At 38.5% G+C, this 25,779-nt stretch overlaps 2 protein-coding genes across 2 annotated transcripts; one reads left to right on the top strand and one right to left on the bottom strand.

The window, feature by feature from the left end:
* The first annotated feature begins 1,319 nt into the window (after positions 1-1,319).
* On the top strand, positions 1,320-18,920 carry LOC108976105 (dynein heavy chain 6, axonemal). Its single transcript, XM_018945016.1, has 39 exons — positions 1,320-1,618; positions 2,526-2,872; positions 2,934-3,041; positions 3,109-3,253; positions 3,617-3,800; positions 3,857-3,918; positions 3,983-4,087; positions 4,232-4,327; positions 4,412-4,542; positions 4,608-4,782; positions 4,967-5,366; positions 5,439-5,549; positions 5,617-5,916; positions 5,983-6,370; positions 6,589-6,865; positions 6,930-7,273; positions 7,345-7,618; positions 7,922-8,374; positions 8,438-9,261; positions 9,324-9,918; positions 9,987-10,136; positions 10,294-10,605; positions 10,668-10,790; positions 10,845-10,928; positions 10,993-11,710; positions 11,770-11,946; positions 12,011-12,277; positions 13,176-13,361; positions 13,427-13,776; positions 13,836-13,977; positions 14,036-14,377; positions 14,447-14,749; positions 14,811-15,169; positions 15,701-15,881; positions 15,959-16,519; positions 16,574-16,767; positions 16,826-17,894; positions 18,022-18,492; positions 18,564-18,920. The coding sequence occupies exons 1-39, from the start codon at positions 1,320-1,322 to the stop codon at positions 18,918-18,920; spliced, it is 11,964 nt and encodes a 3,987-aa protein (XP_018800561.1).
* Positions 18,921-19,198: 278 nt separating this feature from the next.
* LOC108976104 (xenotropic and polytropic retrovirus receptor 1 homolog) lies at positions 19,199-22,979 on the bottom strand (the record flags this gene model as incomplete). The annotated part of the gene is made up of 7 exons (XM_018945015.1): positions 19,199-19,400; positions 19,462-19,595; positions 21,318-21,484; positions 21,546-21,660; positions 22,022-22,323; positions 22,380-22,641; positions 22,713-22,979. Coding segments are annotated over 7 exons (1,449 nt in total), but the record flags the coding sequence as incomplete, so codon positions are not given.
* Between the last annotated feature and the right edge of the window lie 2,800 nt (positions 22,980-25,779).

The raw sequence follows: 25,779 nt of genomic DNA, 5'->3' as shown, positions 1-25,779 counted from the left end.
GCATTAGTCAATGGATTTATTGAGAGAACATTTTGGTGAATCTACACCTACATCTACACCGACATCACGTGGTATCACACCGTTATGTCTAAAGTATATGCGGACAATATCATTTCTATTCAGGCCCTGGAGCAAACATCACTCATGTCATTCGCCAGTTACCAGAAAAATGGGACTCAACGGATGCTCATCTGAGACGTATCTGCGGCCAACATTTGAAAAGTATAATCTTCGAAAAATAGATGCCAAAGGAGGTTCTTTCTAATGATGCTAAAATAGATCATCCTTTATCTTAGTATAAATATATGGTATATAAAGGTAAAAACTCAGTATAAGAATAATATTGGTCAATTTGAGTAACAGGGGTATAACAGGTGGACTTACACTTTCAAATAAATTATAAAATTTTTTGTATACATTTTATCACTTTCGGGTCCAACAGCCTATGGTTTTCTGACAAAAAATCACTTAGAATGGGGCTCTTGACAGATTACGTCCAAACATTTGGTGCACAATTTCTAATTTCTATTTCTAACGTATCGATTGTGTTTCTCTTGAAATCATCTCATTTTCGCGGGTCCGACTTAGATTTCTATATGGTCCAGTATTGTCAAGTCTGAACTGAACTGAAGCAGGGTATATTAAGTTTATGGCGGAAATTGTAACACCCAAGAGGAAATGTGAAATATACTAAATGGCAGATATATATAAACGATCAGCAAGTCGAACTAAGCCGAATTATATAGCCAAAAGTACTTAATTGCAAGAAACAAAAAAAAAAATAAATCTGAATAAACACATTTCAAGTTAAATGGTAAAAGTAAAAATACCCAAAAACAAATTAAACAAACTTCCGTTACTATGGCGATGCCTAAGTGACATCAAAATATAAATAATAAACAAAGTTTTATGAAAAATAAACAAAAATTTGTAAACAAAAATATAAACAAACAATCAACAGGTGCCACACAACGTCAGTGTTGCCATGGCAAAGCCAAAAAAAAACGAGGTGAGTACTCTTAATTGTTTGCTTTCATTTCAGAAATTTTCTTTTCACTGAAAGCAATAATAATGAAATACTTTCAATTCGTAGAATATTTTTTCACTGAAAGCCACCGTACAACTTAAACGACAATTGAACTTTGATAATTTTTAATTTTCAGAAAAAGAAAATTATTCTTCAACGAAGAAAAATTGTGAAAATATATTGATATACGGAAAAATTAAGAAAAACCAAATAAATATATGAATATAACGCGAATATTTGCAACAGCAAAATAAAAAACAAAAACAGAAACAGAAAAGGAGTATAACAAATCATGGATCGCAGGAAAATGGAGAAGTTGCGCTCTCAAGCGAAAGAAATGCAAATACGATATGCACCGTTACAGGGAAAGAAGGCGACATTTCACGCGAATTTACCGCAAGTCAGCAGACGCGCCAGCGCCATAGATAACAAAACAGCACGTCCAACAGTCGCTATGAAGACAGGTGCATCGCTCATACCGGATTTGAATAAACTAATTAATCGAGCGCGCGAATATCCCGATGACCGCTTCATCTATTTGACTTATATGCTCAGCAAATCGAGCGAATACTTCACGCCCTACAGTTTGATGTGAGTATTGGCAAAGAGTGGAATATGGTCTGTGGTAACAATGTATAACGTTCGCGAGGTATTCAGATTTTAATGAAGATGGATTTTTTTTTTTCAAAACAAACGTTACTTCAATGATTTTTTTTTTTGAGAGCATATAAAAGGCTAAAATGTTGCCTACTTTTAGGATGTATACAAAGCGCAGTTGCCGATAAAACTTATAAAGGAATATGCGCCTTAATTTATACTGAGTACGTTGGTTGCCCCAATATAGCACTAGGATGACCAAAACTTTATCGTAACTTAAACTATTCATTTCGGCGAAAAAATGGAATTAAATATGCGAACGTTTTCGGTCAAAAATGTTTAACAATTTTCAACATAGGTTAGCTGAGAAACAGTGCTTTGATGAGCTTAATTCAATTATTGGCGACGAAGCTCCATTAAAGACCAGTGTTTAACGATGGTATGAAGAATGCAATACAATATAGGGCATAGGTCACTCCAATACGAATTTCGTGAAGTTCGTCCAAAATCAGTGCCCTTTCCGGAAACGATGATACGTATAAGAATAGATTGGTCCATAAACAACGAAAAGTTCATTCTAATTTTAACGACTCTCAATGTGCCGCTGAGATTTCCTGACACTCTGAAAGCAAAATTTTGGTTTTAGATGGATTTGAAGGCATATGAGTACCGGAAAAGAGCAATGTGGATTTCTTCACAACCCTACGAATGAAATATTGTATATAAGCCTAATAAATTTAGATAGGCATTCCCTAACTAAAGCAATACTCTTAAATTTCGAATACTGAATTTATAAAGTTCAGGCATGATGAGGGACCTTTTGCGACCACTTCAGTTTAACTTTCTTTAAAAAACTTTCTTATTCCATACACCCTTTATATTTCCACCATCTTTCGAACAGGGAAGTGGAATATGCGGACTTGCCGAATAAACATCAATACTTCACGATGAGCAGACATGGCGTCACCTATTGGCATTTGTCTGAGAACTTTTTCACGCCACTCACACAATGGCAACAGGAGTTTCAACAGTTTCTGAGCATCATTAAGATACATAGTTTCGCCGTGTTTCGTGTGTGGAAGGGTTTCAAAGTCTGGGAGAAAACGGTAAAATGGCGCAAGCAGAATGACGCACGCAATTACTTGAGGGAACATCTTTTCATTGCCATACCACCCCTGGCCAAGGCGATACTACAGTTTCGTGCAGATATTGTACAGTTGAACAAGTTGTGCTTTCTCAATGTCGCAGGTAATCGTTTTTATACTGTTTTTGGTGTTCAATAGTACTGTTATTTTAATTAAAACTTCAGTTATCGAAGAATGGCATCCATTCTATTTTTTGGAGACGCAAATGCGCGTATACGAACGCATGAAAGCGACACTGCGCGAGTTCCACGATCGTTCCAAGACGATGTTATGTGAGTTTTCATATACCGAAATGTAAAAATTAGTATTTTATTAATTTTTCTGTTTTCTCGTCACCAGTTGAAGCCTGCACTGCAGCTATAGTACAGCGCGGTTTCTTCCCAACGGACGAAATAAATTTCTTTCCATCCATTAAGAAAATGAAGGAAGCCATGAATTTCACGGACCGTGCGAAGAAGCGGAATTTTTGCAAAATGCTTTCTAAGTAAGTTCAATAAATTGTATTTGTTGAGATATTTTTCTATTTCGAAGTTAACTGAATATTATGTTGAAGTGCGAGCAATTTCGACAGTTTGGTGCTTCCTGGTACTGCTTAGCATTACTTTAGACCTGACTTATTTGTCTTTCATAAAACCTCGTTTAGTATCGTATGACTAGAAAGGATCTCTTCCAGTTCGGCAGTAGACGAATGTGCGATCACGATTCGTATTAGTCCTAAAATTTGTCCTCATTGCCGACAAATTTAGACCTCAATGCATTTTCAAATCTCGAAAACGATCTCTTTTGTTATTCGGCAATAGGCTCTACTTTCTTTCACACCAATACATTATTGTTAATCCGCTTTCAGCTTCCTCAGCTATTGTGATAATTTAATGTATCATATGTTGCATCAACTGACCGCAAAGAGCTTTCGTGCATTGGTTGAATCAATGGCGATGCATCACAAAATCGCACCAACTATGGAAGAGTTGCAAGAGAATCAAAGACTAGACGAACAAATCGAAGTTTCGCGGCCGGAAAATATACCAGCGGTACTACAACAAATATTCACTCTAAGTCGGTATTAATGTAGAGTTTTTTATTTTAGAACCCATTCTTCATCGCTGAGCTATATATGTTAACGGATCGTATTGATGTGGATCCCTCCGAGTATGAACAAAACTGTAGAATCAAATATTTATTTTATTGCTCACAAATGTTTTCTGTTCATTAGAGAGGTACTGAAGCATATTTTCCAACGCATATCTTCATTGATCTTGGAGACAGTTACCGAAATGGAAAACTATACGGATGACAAGCTTTTTAATCAATATACAGAGTGTGTAATTTATAAATTCAATTAGTTGATTTCTCCCACTGTGAATCTCTTTTTTTCTCTCACTCGTTTCCCAATCCTCAATCCCATATATCTATCTTTCTATTACTCTGTTTTTCTCTCACAATCACTTGACATCTATGTTAGACCTTCGATCATGGGTCGTCAGGAGGAACGCTTAGCAATTACCGCACCAGATTTGAACTTTCTCTTGCGTACCGATGTCCAATTTCAAACCGATCGGTGAGTATTCGACTTCATATAATCTTGTTTCGAAGTAAATCGGTTATCTCTCTCGCTCTCTCTCTCTCTCTCTCTCTCTCTCAGTAAACTTATATTTGCTTACATACGCAATGCGTATGAAAAGGCCATGCTCTATGCCGAACGTTTCGAAACTATACGCACTAATTATGAAATAGATATGACGACAGATCCGAAGCTGCTTACATCGGAGCGAGGTAGGTGTTTTCAAAAATCAAAAATTATATTATTTTTTTGTTCCAATTCATGTTTTCTTCTTTAGATTTGGATGCATTGAGGGCTTACTGTAATCGCTACTGCAATAATGTACGCGCTTTGGATGGCATACTATCGGTGGTTAATTTAGGGCTCTTAAAGTTGACCCAATCGAGTTTCAAAGAAACCGTTACACCGATCTGTCATAGTCTAACAAATGTACTTGCTACATATATACCAAAGTGAGTATGGACTCAGGACCCAAAGATGTTGTGGATATTAAACTCAAGTGACATGTGAGGTTAAGATCTCAAATTTTCCTTAAGAATTTTGCGATATCTTGCAGCTCTAAAATGGATTTCATCAAAATTCAGTTTATAATAGTCTATGTAAATCCTCTACTAAATCTCCTACAATATTTTACAGACTAGCTGCCGACGAGGTAGATCGTATTACTCAAGAGGCACACGATGTCATCAGCCTCATACGCACCGAACCGGAAACCACTTTGGAAATTGTCGAACATATACGTATGCTGGAGCGTATTGATGAAGACTTTACTAAGCTTTTCGCCGATATCGATTATGCGCACGATCTCTTCATGATCATTAAAGAATTCGAAATACCATGCGATGATGAGCGGCGCGAAGACTATATGGATTGCGAAGATCTTGTGAATAGAGGTAATGATATGCTGAAGGAGGCACAAGGGAAGCGACCCGAGTTTATAAAACAGTTAGACGAACGCATGCTAGCCGATATTGAGATATTGTATCAGGAGATACATGAAATAGCGCTTTCGGTACAGGTCCCAGAACTATTAGATGTAAGTGAGGAGGAAAAAAGAGTATTAAGACTTTTCTTATTAACTTAAATTGATTTCTACTCTCATGAACAGTTAAAAACCGGCAGTGCCAAAGCAAAGAGTATGTTGGACGAGTTGCTCAAACGGCTTAGCGACTGTAAAGAGCGTGCTGAGGAGTATATTGGCTATCAGAAGGAGTTTAAGGTAATAGAAGCAGATTTTTTAAGAAATCGATGTATATTGTGGTTGACTCTATTTCACACAAACGCAGATTGACATATCGCAATTTTTCGAAATGGACAACACATTCCAAGAAATCCGTCTACGCACCAATTTATGGCAATCGCTGGACGAATGGTTTGCCGCTTTAGACACTTGGGTTGATACCGAATTCAATAACTTAAATGTGGAGGATATGAATAATTTGAATATGAAAATAATCAAAAACTGTCTGCAGTTCGAAAAATATTTACCATCAAACAATATAGTGCCGAAGATGAAAAACTCTGCCGAAGAGTTCAGACAAAAGCTGCCAGTTATTGGTTTTCTACGAAATCCCAACTTGAAGGCGGTATATATATGTATTCATTTCTGTTTCGATATACTTTTACATATGTAAATTATTTTTTAAACATAGCGTCATTGGACCGACATAGAGACTGCACTGAACATACGCGTATTCCAAGAAGAGGGCATACGTATATCCACCTACGAAGCGGCTGGCGCCTTCGAACCAGAGAAGGCCGCTATACTGATGGAAATTTCATCACAGGCTACCGGCGAGTCACAGCTCGAAGCCATGCTTAAAACTATTGAAAATATTTGGAAAGAAACGGAATTGGCGATTGTCAACCATCACGATCAAAAGGACGTATTTATTTTGGCCGGTACGGAGGAATTGCAAGTGATCTTGGATGATTCGACGGTGAACATCAATACAATAGCGGCTTCGAAGTTTGTCGGACCAATCAAATCTAAAGTAGAAGAGTGGATTGAGCTGATGGAGTTGTTTAATGAGATGTTAGGTAAAAATATGAGCCCTTTTTTAAGCTTCTAACTTGCTGAACTCAGTATGAAACCACTTTGGATCGTAAGCGACTCAAAGATATAGACATTATTCATGAACGTAAAAACCAGCAAAATCTAAATCCTACTCCCTAACCCCAGTCTCCCTTTTTGTTTTTGGCTCCAATCGCCCCCTTATTTTTTCATCCACTAATTTACCCTTCATTTTCATTTAAAGAGGTCTGGTTGAATTGTCAAACAACATGGATTTACTTGGAAGCCATATTCTCCTCACCCGATATACAACGGCAATTGCCGCAAGAGGCCAAAATGTTTTTCGCTGTCGACAAAAGCTTCAAAAATATTATGCGTCATGCGAAGAAGGTTGCGTTAGCGCTGCCCGTCATGACCGATCGGAATACCTTTGATGAAATCAATGAAAACAATCGCTTATTGGACTTGATTAGTCGCGGTTTGGAGGCATATCTCGAAGTGAAGCGCGTCGTCTTTCCAAGGTAATGCAAATTGTATTATATAACCTTCCTTATGGATATCAAATATTATTATTTTTCATTACAGATTCTACTTCTTATCCAATGATGAACTGCTCGAGATATTGGCGCAGACACGTGTGCCACAGGCTGTGCAGCCGCACTTGCGCAAATGTTTCGACGCTATATATCGGCTGGAGTTCGGTCAGAAGGAGAGCGGTGATGGTGGCAAAATGATACCGACCAATGATATAATTGCCTTCATTTCGCCCGAAGGCGAAAAGCTGCTTTTCGGTAAAGGACTCAAAGCACGCGGTGCCGTCGAAGAGTGGCTCAGCAAGGTCGAAGAGGCAATGTTTATTGCCGTCAAGCGGTATATGCGTTTCGGTTATCAGTGTTATCCGGCTAAGGAGCGAGATGAATGGTTTCAGGGTAAATATTGGATTCCGAGTTTTAAATTTGAAAAATTTGAAATAAAAAAAAAACTTTTTTGGTTTTTTCAGACCATCCAAATCAGGTGGTGTTAACTATATCCCAGCAGCAATGGGCTGCCGATGTTCATTTTATTTTGGATAGCCCAAGAGCCGATCCATCCGTGAAGCTGAAAAAAATGAAGGAATTCGAAAAGAAATGTTTCAAAAACTTGGCTGCCTTAGCGGCTCTAACTCGAAAGGATATAACTTCTTTGCTGCGTAAAGTACTTTGTGCGCTCATAACAATCGATGTGCATGCCAAGGATTCGGTAACACTTTTAATCGATAAGGAGGTGACGAAAAAGTGAGTTTATAGAATATATACAAATCAGACTTGGGATTTCTTGGAAATCATGTTTAGGGTATCTACTAGAAGCCGTGATCTTACTATTTCTATACTTAAAATATCAATTAGAAACATAATAGCTTTCTGCACTTTGTTTTTGCAATAGAGGCTGTTCCATTTCCAATTTGGGTGGCAAGGTTGGTAGATCTTTCCTTAATATATGTCAAACCTAAGGTCCCTTGGTTGGATGTGTTTATATCTGATAAATATTATATATTATAACTTCTGTATACCAATATTAACAGAGTTTTTCTTTCTCAGCACTGACTTCAACTGGCTGAAGATGTTGCGTTTCTACTGGAGCTTTGACACCGACAGCGTCTATACACGCATGGCATCTGCCAATATACCATACTACTATGAATACTTGGGCGCGGGTGGTGTACTAGTATTAACACCATTAACAGATCGCTGTTACCTCTGCTTGATGGGTGCTTTACAAATGGACCTGGGTGGTGCACCGGCGGGACCAGCAGGCACGGGCAAAACGGAAACAACCAAGGACTTAGCCAAAGCAGTAGCCAAACAATGTGTTGTCTTCAATTGTTCTGAGGGTCTGGACTACAAAATGATGGGACGCTTCTTCTCTGGTTTGGCGCAATGTGGCGCCTGGTGTTGCTTTGACGAATTCAATCGCATTGATATCGAAGTACTGTCCGTCATTGCGCAGCAGTTGATTACTATACGAAATGCCAAAGTAATAAATGCGAAACGGTAAGCATATGTCTCAGTTTGTATCCTAGTTATATGTACTAGTAAGCCTTAATCCCTACGCAGTTTCATCTTTGAGGGACGTGAGATCAAGCTGAACAAATCTTGCGCCGTTTTCATTACCATGAATCCTGGTTATGCCGGACGCACAGAGTTGCCCGATAATCTAAAGGCGCTCTTCCGTCCCATGTCGATGATGGTGCCGGATTACGCGCTCATCTCTGAGGTTATTTTGTACTCAGAGGGTTTCGAATATCCGAAAATTCTCGCACACAAAATGGTGCAAATGTACAAGCTGTGCAGCGAGCAGCTCAGTCAGCAGAATCACTACGATTTCGGAATGCGTGCGGTTAAGTCTGTATTGGTGATGGCGGGCGCACTGAAACGTGCCGCGCCCGATCAACGTGAAGACATAACACTAATTGCCGCATTGCGTGACTCGAATATACCGAAGTTTTTGGCTGAGGATGCCGGTCTCTTTCGTGGTATACTTAGCGATTTATTTCCGGGCGTCGAATTACCGGATTCATCACATCCAGATTTGGAGGAAGGTATGATCGAGGGTCTTAAGTTGAAGAATCTACAACCGGTAGCAATCACGCTGCGTAAAGGCATACAATTATATGAGACAATGTGTGTACGCTGGGGTGTCATGTTGGTGGGGCCGACAGGTGGCGGTAAAACAGCAGTACTCCACAATCTGGCTTTCGCATTGAATTACTTGTATGAAAATGAAGTACCAGGTCCATACTTTCGGCCAGTGACCATGCAAACCATGAACCCAAAAGCGGTACATATTAATGAGCTGTATGGTTATGTTGACCCAAAGACGCTCGAATGGCAAGACGGTTTACTAGGCTTGGCTGTGCGTACGGCAGTGAATTGTGAAGGTAAAGTAGTCCATAGCTAACACCAAAAATGTACCATAAACACATACTTTTCTACTTTGCAGAGGAAATACATCAGTGGATCATATGCGACGGTCCCGTCGATGCTGTTTGGATTGAGAATTTAAATACCGTACTGGACGACAATAAGATGTTGTGTCTAGCAAACTCCGAGCGCATCAAATTAACCGCCTGGGTACATATGGTTTTCGAAGTACAAGATTTGGCGCAAGCCTCGCCGGCTACGGTCTCACGCTGTGGCATGGTTTATGTTGATCCCGATGATTTGGGTTGGCTGCCCTTAGTCGATTCGTGGAAAGCAAGCGATGTTCAGAGTAAACTGACCGCTGAACAAATGGAATTTCTCTACACGCTCTTTGTCAAGTATTTCGACAAGAAATTGAAATGGGCTAACAAATATGGTACCTACATGATACATCAGGTCACAAGTGCCAAGGTTTGTCTACTCTGTGAACTGTTGGCTTCATTAATCGAACAGAAGAAGTGGATCAATAGCACACAGAATGAGTATAAACCCTTGCTGAGTAAAATGTTTGGTTGGTCTGTATTGTGGGCGGTGGCTTCAAACTTCAAAGACGCCGAAAAGGACAGTTTCGAACGAAAAATTAGAGATATTGTGGCAGATGATATGAACTTTGAGTAAGTTGTTGACAGACATTGGTCTTGCAGCAAGTTTTTAATGAATGAATGATCATCTACGTACACAGCTTTCCGCCTGGCACACTATGGGATTACTATATCAGTATGGAGACTATGAAGTGGGAAAACTGGAATGCCATAATTGATAAATTTGTTTTTGATCCTGAAATGAAGTATTTCGACATGCAAGTACCGACTGTGGATACAACCAAGTATGGGTGAGTGCAGTGAGTTTACAAGCTTATTTGAAGTCCGCAACTGTAAGGAAGTTTTTTGAGTGCTATAAGGTTATCAGATTCAGCACTCACAGTACAGATATTGTCTTTGTACCCAACTAACCCTGTTAAAAACGTTCCATCCTTTCACATCCCTTAGCTACGTATCAGAGTTGCTTTTCATGCGCAGATTTCCAGTTATGTTTACGGGTGACACAGGTGTCGGCAAATCCGTTCTCGCTATCTCAGTACTAAAGAAACTTTCAAAAGGCAATGTGGTACCAGTGCTGCTAAATTTCTCGGCACAAACAGGTAGTTTGCGTACCCAGGAAATGGTTGAGGCGCAACTGGAAAAGCGAAAGCGTACACAGCTTAGTGCACCCTTCGGTAAAATGGTGATCGTTTTCATAGACGATGTGAACATGCCAAAATTGGATACGTACGGCAGTCAACCAGCGATTGAGCTCTTGAGGTAAAAAGCATGAGAATGTACACAAGAAAGCTCATTTTTATAATATGGTATTCTTTCCATAGACAATTTTTGGATTTCAAAGGTTTATATGATCGTGAGAAACTCTTTTGGAAGGAAATATTGGATGTGGTACTTGGTTGCGCCTGCGCACCGCCAGGTGGCGGTCGGAATCCACTTACGCCGCGGTAAATAAGTAATAATCTTATCATGTAACCACATTAAACTATATTTTTCTGCAGTTATGTGCGCCACTTCGCTCTCTTCTCACTGCCCAAACCGAATAATGACACTCTGACGACTATATTCGCTGGCATACTTACAGGGTGAGTAGTATTTTGTTGTCTTTTTTTCTGCTTAGTTTTTTCTACAAGAAATTATTATTGTTAGTTTTCTGGACACCTTCTCATCTGTCATACGTCCGCTCTCCATACCCATAGTCAACGCTTGTGTCGATGTTTACTCGAGAATTGCCAATGAAATGTTGCCAACTCCGGATAAATCACATTACATATTTAACCTGAGAGATTTATCGAAGTGTGTGCAGGGCATTCTACAAGCGAGCAATACGCATTATAATCAGGAGATACAAATTTTACGTCTGTTCTTTCATGAGACAACACGTGTCTTCCACGATCGTTTGATCAACGATGAGGATAAGGGCATATTTAATAATATCATGCATGAAGTTTGTTTGAAACATTTCAATAGAGAAGTTTTGAAGAAAGACGAACCACCTATACTCTTCGGTGATTTTATGATATTCGGTAAGCCCAAAAACGAACGCATCTATGAAGAGATCGGTGATCATAAGAAGTTGGAGAGCATACTCAATGACTACATTGAGGATTACAACTCGATGACGGGTAAGAGTATGCGCTTGATACTCTTTCAGGATGCTTTGGAGCACACTGTGCGTTTAGCACGCTTGTTGCGCAGTGATCGCGGTTATGGTTTGTTGGTGGGCGTGGCGGGTATGGGTAAGCAGTCGTTGACACGTCTCGCTGCCCATGTTAATGAGTATAAATGTTTGCAAATTGAATTGAAACGCAATTATGACATTAATGGATTCCACGAGGATCTGAGACTCATCTATCGTTTTGCCGGCGTGAGTTCCACTAATAATGTATTAGATCTTTTAATTATAAACCCCCTAAATATAATTAGATTGAAAACAATCCGGTAGTCTTTCTAATGATCGACACACAAATTGTCGAAGAAGAGTTCCTAGAAGATATCAATAACATGCTTAACTCGGGTGAGGTGCCGAATCTTTTTGAAGGCGACGACTATGAGAAAGTAATATTAGATGCACGTGAAGCTTGTAATACCGCAATGGCTGGGGTATATTTTTTTGGGGATTTTTCTTTAAACATATTTCTAAAATTTTTAACTTTTATTTTTTCAGGGCTGCAGTCGTGACGAAATTTATAAGTTTTTCATCAATCGCGTACGCAATAATCTGCATGTCGTGCTCTCTATGAGTCCGGTTGGCGACGCCTTTCGACGACGTTGTCGCATGTTTCCGTCATTGGTGAACTGCACTACCATTGATTGGTTCTCAAATTGGCCCACCGAGGCCTTGTATTCGGTGGCTTTGGGCGTGTTACAAGACATAGCGCGTGATAAAAAGGATCGTGTCGCCTTGGCTAGCACTACGGTGTTTATGCACAAAGTAAGTGAATTTTCAACTATAGACGATAGACGGCACAAGGACTAAGACGAGTAGGTTCTTGTAGCATTTGGGTCTATGTCTCTACGTTTTAATTTGATATCCCACAAAACTAATACGGCTGTATAAACTGAGCAATACCAAAAACTTCGTCAGGATCGGGAAGACCTCTGCGCGGCGTTCGATACCAGGTTTCAGACAAAGGGACTACCTTTCCTGTGATTTCGACGCAGTACCCGTTTCGGGAAGCAGAGAAAGAGGAAGGCCTCCACTCCATTGAATGACCAGATGTAGAAGGACCCGACTTAGCTTGAAATCTTCAATTGATGCCAGATTGCGAAAAGAAGAAACGAATGGCGCGTTGTTATTAACTCGGTCTACGCCAGTAAAGAAGATGAAGAAATGATGTGTTTTTTATTAAAATCGAGAGTTTTTGGCCTCCTGGGTCACTTGAGAAAGTTCTGGTGTAATAAATCATATACATGACTCTTAGAACTTTTCCAATTCGAGAATTATAGTCCATTGACTTGCTCATTCAAGAGGAACGTGGTTTGACAGTCCAAGTCTAGAAAGTTTTATTTAAGCCTTCCGTCCTTATCTGATAAATTCCGAAAGCCTCCGTAATAGATTGGACTGAACCTATCATCACTACAAATCCCAAAATGATTTTTCTAAAAAGTTTTGACAGTCCAAGTCTAGGAAGTCATATTTAAACCATTTTCTGTCCTTAGCTGATAAATTTTGAAATCCGCCATAATAGTTTGTACTGATCCTATAACGGCTCCAAATCGCAAAATTATTCACCTAAAAATTTTGCTACATTCGGGGACATAGTCTTGCGACGCAATTCTGGAGCTCGATCTTCGAAATTTAATCCATTACATTTATTATCTCCACACAGACTGTTGAAGAAGCTTCAGTACGCTTTTACAAGGAAATGAAGCGACACTACTACACCACACCAAGCAGCTATTTGGAACTACTGAAGCTGTATCAAAACTTATTGAAAGTTAAGTCCGATGAGATAATCGCAAAACGAAAACGCATCGCCAATGGTCTGAATAAAATTTTGGCGACTAACGATATTGTAAGCTAACCTCGTAATGAAGACGCGTCATCACCACTTCTTTAAACAATTTTTTCATTTCGTAGATTGCTGTTATGCAAAAAGAACTAGAAGTAATGGTGCCACAGTTAGACGAAAAGTCTGCAATCATGAAACAGTTGGTTGATCGTCTCAACTTCGATACGAAACAAGCGGATCAAGTAAAAGAGGCCGTTATGCGTGATGAGAATGTAGCGAAAGAGAAAGCTGCCGTCTGCAAAGTGATCTCAGACGATGCCAATAAAGATTTGGAAATCGCGATGCCCGCCTTGCGTGACGCTGACGAAGCGTTAAAAAACTTGACCAAGGCTGATATCAATGAGTTGAAGTCTTTTACCACACCGCCTGCTTTGGTACAGTTCACCATGGAAGCCGTTTGCATTTTGTTGGGCTCCAAGTATTATTTGCTTATAGAAAGATATTTGTGCTTTTTAAATTTACAAAAATATTTTGCAGAACCGATTGGGCTTCGGCTAAGCGTATTATGGCCGATGTGAATTTCTTGAAACGCCTCTTTGAGTATGATAAGGAACACATTAAAGAAGATGTGCTCAAGAAACTAAAGAAATATATTGAGCACAAAGATTTTCTGCCTGCGGTAACTTAAACTTCGCTCCCTTTACATTTTTATACATTTTTCACTTTCTCGTCTATAGAAATTGGAAAAGGTCAGCAAAGTTGCTTCGTCAGTTTGTATGTGGGTTATCGCAATGGACAAATTCTCCAAAGTTTATAAAGTGGTCGAGCCGAAATTAAAGCGCAAGGAGGCGGCGGATGCTGAGCTTAAAGCCATCATGACGGTACTGAAGCAGAAACAAAAGGAATTAGCTGCTGTTGAAGCTAAAATACAAGCGCTACAAGAAGACTTGGAGGAGAAAAATCGTGAATTCAAAACTATACAAGATGCTGTCGACTTGACTTATGGGCGCATCAACCGCGCCGGACGTCTAACGTCGGCGTTATCTGAAGAGGAGATACGTTGGAAAGAAACTGTGAAGGTAATTATCATTTGGTATTACACTAAAAAGTTTTTATTATTCACATCGGCACACTTCTACACTTGGCAGACGTTAACACAAGATCTGCAATGTGTACCGGGTGATGTGTTGGTCTCAGCGGCTTGTGTCGCCTATCTGGGTGCCTTTTCGACGGAGTATCGCGACGAAATGTGCACACAATGGGTTGCCAAATGTCAAGAGCAACAAATACCTTCAAGCGGTGAATTCTTTCTACTCAAAGTACTCGGCGATCCCTACGAAATGCGTCAATGGACCATGGATGGCTTACCCAAAGATACAGTTTCAATTGAGAACGGTCTCTACGCTACACGTGCACTACGCTGGCCGCTTATGATCGATCCACAAGAGCAGGTGCACAATAATTCTCTTAAAAATATTTGCTCAAGATTGTGACTTCATGCATCAATTGCAGGCTAATCGCTGGATACGCAATATGGAAAAGGCAAACGGCCTTATAGTATGCAAAATGACTGACGGCACTTTACTGCGTACCTTGGAAAATGCTGTGCGTCAAGGATTTCCGGTGTTGCTTGAAGATATTGACGAAAATATTGATCCATCGATACGTCCAATACTGCAACGCGAGACCTATGTACATGAGGGACGCGTCTATTTGAAGTTGGGCGATGTAGTCATCGATTACGATCCACATTTCAAGCTTTACATGACTACGAAATTAGCGAACCCCCATTATTTACCCGAGATTTGTATTAATGTTACGTTGGTGAACTTCTTGGTAACAGAAAGTGGTTTGGAGGATCAACTGCTGGCGTAAGTTCATAGAAGTTTTGGCACTTCCTTGTGCGTCCCTTAGGATTGACTAGGTTTAGAGAATTTTTAAAATTCTCGTTTTTACACAGGTATTCAAAAGTGACCTCTGGATATTATTTTTCAAAGAATTCTTCAAGTTTTGCGATTTAAACTTAAACTATAAATATTCGTGGCAAATTTCCAGTCAATTAATAGTAGTTACCGAACACTTTTTCCACAAAAAAACATGTCGATTTTTAGGTTCTTAAATAAGCTTTGGAATCGAGAAAATCTACAAAGTAAAAGGCCGATTCACCTTGCTTCAAAACCCGTTTATTATTAAAACCAACTCAGATAGAAAATCAGGCAATAATCTCGGGAATATAAAAGTTGGTGTAAAGAGTAACACATCCGTAGGTTATCATACAAATTTAGCCCCAAAAAATACATTCCCTAATTTTGCATCGAAAAATAGTACATGCCAAATTTCCTACGGTCCATCTTAAACTTATCATTTTCTAACCTTCCTTCCCTTTTCTTTTAATATTGAAGTGACATCGTGGCCATTGAACTACCGGCTATGGAAATTCAGCGTAATGATCTCATTGTCAAAATCAACACAGACAAGCAACAGTTATTGGCTTTGGAGGATAAGGTACTCAAATTGCTCTACAACTCACAAGGAAATATTTTGGATGACGAGGAGCTCGTTGAAACACTCAATGATGCCAAGGTAAGTGCCTATTCACGCTCCCTCTTATATAGAAACTTCTCCTTATATAGACACTCCTCTAACACTAACGCTTTCAGGAAACTTCATTAATTATTGCCACTCGGCTCATCGACACCGAAGAAACGGAGAAAGTCATTACGGCCACACGCGAAAAGTACCGCTCGCTAGCTTCACGTGGCGCCATACTTTACTTTGTAGTTGCCGGTTTGGCTGATGTTGATCCTATGTATCAGTATAGCTTAAAGTACTTCTCGCAAGTGTTCTGCAATGTCATACGTTTAGATCATCCGAAACAAACAATTGAAGAACGCATAAATCAATTAAAATTGGATGAGTTGAAGGCGATTTTCGAAAATGTTTCACGTGGCCTCTTCGAGAATCATAAGATTATATTTAGTTTTCTGTTAGCGACGGCAATCGAAAAACAAGAGGGTCGTATAACACAAACCGACATGAATTTTCTGACACGCGGTCGTGTGGGCGCCGTGCCTTATAAAGAGAAGCCAAGCAATATTTCACTAACAGATGAAGACTGGGAAACTTGCCTATTTTTGGAAGAAGAATTGCCAGCATTTTTTAAAGGCTTTCCGATGGCGCTAAGTAAGCCTTTCTATCTGGAAATACTCAATACCAAGGAGGTGAGATTTAGTTATATTGATGCTAGTCTACTGAAGTGATAGACTCCGTTACAGGTTTTCAACTTCACCACCTCAAGAGAACCACCAGTCGATATGTGGAACAAACGTTTAACAATTTTTCACAAGCTAATGTTTATACGCGTTTTCCGACGCGAGCGCTTTCTGCTACACGTTGTACTCTACTTAACGGCCACCGTTGGTAAATACTTCACGGAAACGTCTGCGGCTGGCAGTCAACTGAAAACTGTGTATGTAACGTGTTTAAAACTGATGACCCGAAATGGTTTAAATTTTCTGCTTTCTTAGTTTTGCAGATACCAATAGCGTCACACCTATGGTCTTCGTACTCTCTACCGGCTCCGATCCGATGGCTGCTTTCCTCAAGTTTGCCGATGAAATGAAGTACATGGATAAATTCTATTCAATCTCGCTGGGTCAAGGACAAGGACCCATTGCCGAGAGTTTGATTGAGAAGAGCCTACGTCTAGGTCATTGGGTATTCTTGCAGAACTGCCATTTGGCTACATCATGGATGCGTCAGATGGAAACTATTGTACGCAACATCACTTTGGGCATAAGCAAGGCGCATGACGATTTCCGTTTATTCCTCTCGTCTATGCCAACAAAGAGCTTTCCTATCAGCGTGCTACAAAACTCAGTAAAACTAACAAATGAGCCGCCCAAAGGTATTAAAGCCAACGTTTTAGGTGCACTCAACGATTTGGAAAGAACTTTCTTCGAAAAGCATGCGCTACATGAGAAGTGGCGTGCTATCGTCTTCGGTCTCTGTATGTTTCATGCGGTCATCTTGGAGCGTCGCAAATTCGGTCCACTCGGCTGGAATATTATGTACGAATTCAATGAAAGTGATCGTGATTGTGGTCTGAAAACATTGGAGTTTTTCATAAATCGTCAGAAAGTGGACGAAATACCGTGGGATGCAATATTTTATATAAATGGCGAAATCACATGGGGTGGACGTGTGACCGACTATTGGGATCAACGTTGTCTGAAAACAGTATTGAAAACATTCTCGTCACCGAGAATTATCGAACCAGGCTACAAATACTCGCGTGGTGATCCCTACTATTGTGATCCGCAAAGATTTACCGTTGACGAATATATACATTATGTACAGAACTTTCCAACTATTGAGGATCCCGAGATCTTTGGCATGAATCAAAATGCAAATATCGTATTTCAGACGAAGGAAACGAATTTTTTTATTAGCACACTGTTGTTAGGACAGCCACGCGCAGCGGCAGACGAAGGACAGGCTGAGGAGAATGAGACGGCGTTGGATGTCATTCGTTATATACAAGGCGTGCTCCTAACAAAGATAAAGCGTGATGAACTACACGAGTCGCTGACAGTAGTAAGTTAGTTTTTAGAAGAAACAAGAAGAAAGATAATTAATTTTTAAAATTTATCAGTGCTATATTTTAAACCCCATACAACAAAACATTTTCCAATACTACAAATTTTCTTTTCAAACATTTCAGTTGGACGCCAAGGGTCAACTACCCTCGCTGACTACGGTGTTGGTGCAAGAGATCGATCGTTATAATATTAGCTTGAAAGTAGTACACGACAGTCTCATAAATCTCGCTAAAGCTATTAAAGGTCTTGTCGTGATGTCCGAACAATTGGAGGAAGTTTTCAAGGCTCTGCTCACCAATGTAGTGCCCAATCTATGGGCTAAGAAAAGCTTTCTCTCCATCAAGCCACTACCAAATTATATCACAGATTTTCAGCGTCGCATTGAATTCATACAAAATTGGGCACGTAATGGTGGACCACGTTCATATTGGATTAGCGGTTTCTACTTTCCACAATCTTTTCTCACTGGTTTACTGCAGACGCATGCGCGTAAACGTGTGCTGCCCATTGATTCGCTGAAGATCGACTTTAAAGTCTTCGATTTGGTTATCATACAACAGGCGGTGTTTGAGCGCCGCGTTAGCGGAAAGGATGTGGGTCTAAAGATATCTAAAAATATACGAATTTTGAAAAATTTCTTTGATCTAATAATTCTCTGTCTTAGTTCGAGGCGCTTTATGGCTCGCTACCTGAATCGACTGAAGCTGGCGTCAATGTGCATGGTATATTTATTGAGGCAGCACGTTGGGACTCGCAAAAGGGTGGACTCTGGGATGCCGAACATGGCGAACTCTTTAGCCGCTTACCAGTTGTACGGTTTATACCCTGCTTGTCCCTAACACCAGGTGATCGTTATGATGCGCCACTCTATAAGACCCAAGCACGTTCTGGTGTACTCTCAACAACTGGCCATTCTACCAATTTTATACTCTCCATATTATTGGAGAGCCGTAGTCCACCTGATTTCTGGATATTACGCGGCACCGCATTGGTTTCGGGCGTTGCAGATAATATTTCATGAATATACTATGTTGATTATCATATGATTTCATTATTTTAAATAAAAAAAAACTTAAGCGAATAATATTTTCGTATTTATTAGGAACAAAATATGGTGAACATTAAGAAGAATTGGTTTACTTCCGCTTTAAAGGATTTAAACGGTTTTTATCTCCCTTGCTCTTTGGTAGCTACTCTCTTCTTCTCATTTAATCCTCCTTCATGTCAATGACGTTACCATTTTCACCTGAAGATCGATTGGTTGTGCCATCGAGCTCATAGCTACTCTCTTCTTCTCATTTAATCCTCCTTCATGTCAATGACGTTACCATTTTCACCTGAAGATCGATTGGTTGTGCCATCGAGCTCATCCATTATGCGTTGCAATTGGATTTCATCGTCTGGATCAATTGGCGCTACAAATATATCGCGCACAGCACGAAATTTTCCGGCATTGAAAAGATGTTCATTCTCCAAACGGAAGTAATTCCATATATAACGTCTAAAGAAATGTTTACATATATACAGTAGGTATTTTCTCGGTATATATAGTGTGAAATTACCTAAACATTTCCAATCCACTGGCTATAGAATTGCTATGGAAAACAGTCATATAACCCTGCTGGTATATGTACAGCTTAAGAGCCCAAAATATTCGAGAAAAAAAGTTCTCAATTATGGCAAAGTAATAGAAGCCCTAAAATACAACGTTTTTAAAATTAATGCAATTAGTTTTAATTAAGTATAATGTGCTAAAAAAAGTTTAAAATTCCTTCAAACTTTCAAGATTTTCTCGAAATACAGTACTTGACAGAGTTAGTTGGATTAGATGTACTAACCTCACATCCCGAAGGACCAAAGACTTGGCTAAAGATAAATAAAATGTAAACAAACGGGCTCATTGGCCTCTGCTAAATGTGAAGACTGTGGACTAAAACACAGGCCACTAACCCCCAATGTAGACAAAGTTTCTTGACCTAGCTAAATGTAAACAAAAGTTGCAGACTTGGCTATATGTAAACATAAGGGCCATTGACCTCATAAAATGTAAACAAAAGTTCTTAACATTGCTAAATATAAATTAGGGTGTTGACTTGGCTAAATGTTAACAAGGGCCATTGATGTCAGAAAATTTAAACAAAAGGGTCAATGACCTGATAAAATGTAAACAAAAGGCTCACTGAACCTAAATGTAAACAAAGGTTCTTGACATACAAAAAGGTCCTCGACCCAATAAAATGTAAACGAAACTGGAACTTGGTACAGGAGATTGCAGTAACAAGAAACAAAAGTCATCTGAGCTGTAAAAATTAAAAAAGGGAGTGGCTCCACCCTTTAATTGATTTAATGCACTTATCGCCTAAGCCACTTAAGCTCTAATAACCAAACTCGTTCGAGACACTATCAAAATTGATGAAATCGGATAACCCCGCCCGTTCCCCATATAAAGGTATTGGTAAAAACTACTAAAATTTAATACATAAGTACAACAGAGACATAAAATTGTAATTTATGAGAGAGATTATTTAGGTGGAATCACATACCTCGGAACCTGCTCTACCAATTCCAACCAGATGTGGTATATAACATTCAAGCCATAATAATATTCAAGCTGTAATAACCAATTTCGCTCAGTAACGCCGCCCACACGCCACATAACGGTTTCGTTAAAAATTACTAAAAGAGCGATAAATCAGTGAACTTTAAAGAAGCCAGGGTCAAAAATGGAACGCCTGCATTTCGGTGTAAAGCCATATACCGATATCGATCAAATTTGGTTTAAAGATAATGTTACCTTGACGCGTCTGTGTTACGGTGAAAAGGGGAGGAAATCGAACTACAACAACACCTAGTTGCCATATAACCAAATGTTTAATTCTAACTGATACCTTCAGTTAGTAGCAAATCAAGCATCAATGTATCGGGATAAAACTTTGCCTGACGACTGCTCTATGACCAAAAATTGTCCAAATCGCACTAACACTATTGAAATCCCACGATTTCGAATATGTGGATCAAAGTTTCATTTGCGAACTTTTTAACGAAAAAATCGATCAATATGTGAGATATATTGTTTCAATTCGGAGAGAGTCCTTTTCTAATAATATCCGTATTATGCCTTTATGTTAAAAATGGGTTAATTTGACCAAAAAGTTATTTAGCCCCCATATACCCCTTATAAAAAGGTTTTCCAACTTCTATTGGCAAATATGTGAGTTATTTTAATAAAATTAAGGGAGCGAATTTATCTAATAATATGGATAAAACTGGATGAAAACTTGTCGTATAACCTACAGATCCTATGCATTCCTGGCTTTGAACCCGGCAAGTTTGCAAGAGCGTAAAATGTTCGGTTACATGCGAACTTTTGTTTAATATTATTCAGTGAACATTTAACAAGTATATTTCTAACACTCACCGCCGGATAAAGTATTTGATCACGCAGAAAAATATTTTCTCCACTAAATTTCTTGAACACACCAAAATCCATAATCATATCCCAAACGAGAGTATAAACAGTTTGCATGACGTTCGATATTATAAAGAACCACACAAAGGGGTTGTCAAAGAAATATTCATAAGAGTCTAAAAAGGCCAAAATTTGATGAAAACAAGAGCATACTTGACGCTATCTCCTTGTACTTACGTCGAGTGCCAGCCATGAGATAACCGAACAATGCCACTAGAAATGACATCGAATATTTGCCCGCATTCACGATGAAGGGGAAAACTTTGCGGGTGTCATGATAGCGCCTTAAACACTGCGCGAAACGAAACCAAGCAGGAAGTACCAAAACTATAGGGAAAAGTAGCTGATTCCGCGCCAAACACGCAGGCGGGTCAGAAGCATTGTTCAAATCGAAATTGATGCAATAAAAACAGACCGTATATGCATAATCCGCCAGACAATAAGCGAGAGAGTTCAGCTGATCGCCCAACCAAAATTCAGCGAAACCCACATGGAAAAATGGGGCACATATAACGCGACCCTAGTGGTGGATAAAGGCTTTGAGATATGCGAAAGATGTTATTAATGCTAAATTCAATGGATACCATGACTTTTAGAAACCATATGCGTGCAGAATAATTTAAAATCGGTAAAGGATTTACAAGAAGCGCAACCATTGTGACGAGCAATGCCAAGGGGAAGACAAAGCGTGGCGTATGCAAATATGACGAATGTATGAATGCAATCATGGCAATCGTAATGAGTACCGCTAAGGCGACAGCCATTTCCATGACATGCGCTGCAGTCAGATACTGACGTGGATCCAATTCGAAAATGAGCACGTGATTAACACCAACTTTGCGCCAACCATATATATTAACGCTAATTAAAACAAGGTAAATAGATATGGAGTAGGGCGCACGAAAGAGCCGAATACAGGCTTCCAAATTTGTCGCATCCAAATCCGTCATATAGACTGAAAGTAATTTGCTGGTGAGTAGCACACTACGTTGGATGCACATAAACGCTCACGTGATATGCCCAGTGCTGAGAATAATACCACTAGGGCGCCCAAATAAAGCCCAACACGGAATGAGGTCCAAGGATGGTGTACATCCTCAAGCGGTGGTACACGTAAACGCTTCATGGCACGCTGCCGATCACCATTCTCCAAATAGTTGGTTACAACATTCTCGGTGTCGTGTATTAAATTCATTATCTCACGATTGGTGAAGAAGAATGCGGTATCTACATTTGATTGAAACCACTCCTTGCCTTTCGTATTGCGCAGTAACTGAAAGTGGACGTGGCGCGAATAGTTATGAATTCGATATACAATAGTATTATTTACAAACTCGTACAGACCTTATCGTGCTTCTTTAAAATCTTTCTAAAACCTGTGTGATTCAACGATTGATAGTTCTGTAGCAGCACTAGGCTAAGATACAACTCACTAAAGSCGAAGCGATATTCTCTTTTCTTCTTCTTCGATAGCACCGTTAAGAGATCTGGTACTGAGACACGGCCACGTTGCTCGGCATCATTTAGCGATCTCTTCACTTCACTGATTAAGGCCACGTGCTTGCGCTTTGCTTCAGCTAACTTTGCAGCAAAGAATGTATTGACCTTTTGCAGTTCCATGTCGCAGCGATCGAAGAATTTATCATCGAAAACTGCTAGATATGACTGTATGGCACGTAGCTCTGATTGATCGGTGGGCGCATTGTCAACAGCTATTAAGAGCATTTCTTTCAATTGCTAGAATTTAGGCTATTATGGGATAGTCTATTATGTTCAGCTGTTACTGACCTCGTAGTTGATGTACTGACTGCGCCATTCCGGTGTCAAAACTGCAGAAAGTCTCTCCGTGAATCTCATTTTTTTTTTTTTTTCAAATAATGATTAGTGATGTGTGAAAATGTTACCAGTTTTTAAGCGATAATATCAAAATACTTTTTTTGAGTGATTTCAAAAACTTTTCAAAAGTTTATGTGAGAGTTTCATAAACGAAGCACTTTTTCAAAATCTATTAAGTTCAATATTTAGTTTTGAAATACTTTTAGGAATTTGAAGGATCACTTTTCTGACCACTAACAAAACATGCAACCAAATTCGATACCAATTATCAAATTTTACTAGTACACAATATCACACTAGATAGAACAACGTACCATTCTCATATTTCCACCTGACTTTGACATTGAAACATATATCTCATTATCAACAAAACTTTAGACACGTTACTTTTAAAATAAAGATCAGTTTCTTGATGTTGGTCGGTCAATCTGAATAGCAACGACATGCTATAGCTGTCCGATCTGAACAGTTCGGAGATTGTGGTATTGTTTTAACCAATATTATATGTCCAATTTCTTGAATATATCTCGATAATGAAAAAGTTTTCGTGCAGTTTGTAGGATAACTATAGCCTATACTCTTTCGATATCGGCTGTGCCATGTGCCAAATTTCTCACTAACTGAGGGACTAGTTCGCTTACATAAAGACGGAGAGACAGACTACTCAGCTCTTCGCGCTGTTCATTTATACTCATATTTACTTTATAGGATCTGGGTGTTAAAAACTTCGTAGCAAACTTAATGTGTCCCTTATAAAGTTAAGCACTAAATTAGGAAATAAAATTGTAATTGAGCACGTGAAAATAGGACGGTGAACATGGCATCGCCCACCAGTATACAAATCAAGAACGTATTAATATAACGCGATGAGATTTTCAACTAATAATTAATATAAAGAATCCCACTTTATGATCAAAAATTCTGCAATTCTAAACAAAACTATTCAAACTCCTAGATACAGAATATGTGGAGCCCAGTATCTATAGTCGACTTTTGACCGAAACTATAATATCTGTCAATACAATTGGAATTCAGACAGAAACCATCAGAATCATCATATCAGAATTTTCGAATATCTGGCTGACTTTGCTCCATATAATTGGTGATTGTACAGGGAATATTGGTAAAAGTTAATAGATAAAATCGATTCAACTAACAATCATCGTGTTTTGCAAACAGCAGCAAAATAACTATGCCTGTCCAAGATCACAATATCACAGCTCAATTTTACAAAAATAAATAATATCACTGACATTTAATTTTTCGAGAATCATAATTATTTAGAAACTGCGGCTTTGAAATTCTTTCTTTTCTTTTATTATTTTATTGTATTTTTTATGGATTGACTTAAATTATAAAATGTGCCATAAAAAATATGTATACAAATGTATAAAATTTAAATAAAGATAAAGTATTTAAAATTTTTTACACAGGCCCATAAGCAGGGTTGCGATTTTTTTACGCAAATTTCCAAAATTGAAAAACGACTTTTTAATAACAACATCGGTATTAAGAAATAAAACTTCAATTTTTTATATCAAGATAAAACAAAATTAGCTGAAAGCCATCCCAAAAAGTGTTTCGAGGACTAGAAAAATCGTTGGCATAAGTGTATTTATTAAATCTGGTGGGCATTACTTTGAAGGCGAAAAGGTTTATGAGTAATTCAAAATTTTGCGTATTATTTACAATTTCCGGGCACTTTTTTGTCACAATCTACATATATGGTCTTTTCAGATAAAGGGGAAATTATGTTAAAAAAAAGTATGATAGAAATATTTATTAAATAATAATACTAATACATAATAGTACAAGTATGTTTATCTATAGGAAAATTAGCTTATAACCAGGATTGCAGAAAATACATTAAACAGACCTTTGAATTATTTTTTAATACATTTTTTTTTATTTATGTGGGCCCAATATGCCAAATACCAGATTTAAAAATTAAAATAATCTTTTATTCTAAAAATCAGATTGATGATTAAACATAAAAATTGTAATCCTAAATAGCGTAAATAAATAATCCGAAATTTTTTAATTAAAATTCGCAACACTGTTTCGGTGATTATAAAATTTTCAAAATGTCGAATGTAGTTAATCATAATCCATTGAGGAAATAACTTTCTTAGCTATGCATACATATATTTCTTATATACAGTTGAACTTCCCTAACTCGAATCCCCATAAAATTCGAAGTTATGGAAGTTCAACTGTACTATCTTTATTTATTTTCCTCCATTTGGTTATTTTAATTAAAATTTAGCTTAATTTAACCATAATTTACTTTATTTAAAATAATTGGTATAATGGATGACTCTAAACATTCATAGACGAGACAGCCATCGAAGACAATCTTGTTTAAGTACATACGTTGACTTTTCATTAACTACACCTGTGGCCACGCACACCGTACCATTCAAAATTTTTAAATGTAGTGCACTTTTTTAATTTAAAATAATTTAATGACATGTTATTTAAAAAATATTAAAAAAATAAAAATAAAACACATTCAGTTATACACAAAATCTAYTGAAAGTTAGTGAGATCGAAACAAAGACCGACATACGATGAA

This window comes from Bactrocera latifrons, unplaced genomic scaffold (assembly GCF_001853355.1).
Source record: "Bactrocera latifrons isolate USDA-ARS-PBARC rearing strain unplaced genomic scaffold, ASM185335v1 scaffold_73, whole genome shotgun sequence".
Classification (NCBI taxonomy): Eukaryota; Metazoa; Arthropoda; class Insecta; order Diptera; family Tephritidae; genus Bactrocera; species Bactrocera latifrons.
Note: the sequence above shows the minus strand (reverse complement) of the source record. Positions and strands in the feature narration are given on the sequence as shown.

What these genes read in the sequence shown, in the direction of transcription:
- LOC108976105 (XM_018945016.1), top strand. Translation starts at nt 1,320, where the DNA reads ATGGATCGCAGGAAAATGGAGAAGTTGCGCTCTCAAGCGAAAGAAATG. An exon ending in GCTATCAGAAGGAGTTTAAG is followed by an intron (nt 5,550 to 5,616) that starts GTAATAGAAGCA and finishes ACACAAACGCAG; the next exon opens with ATTGACATATCGCAATTTTT. An exon ending in CTACGGTGTTTATGCACAAA is followed by an intron (nt 12,278 to 13,175) that starts GTAAGTGAATTT and finishes ATCTCCACACAG; the next exon opens with ACTGTTGAAGAAGCTTCAGT.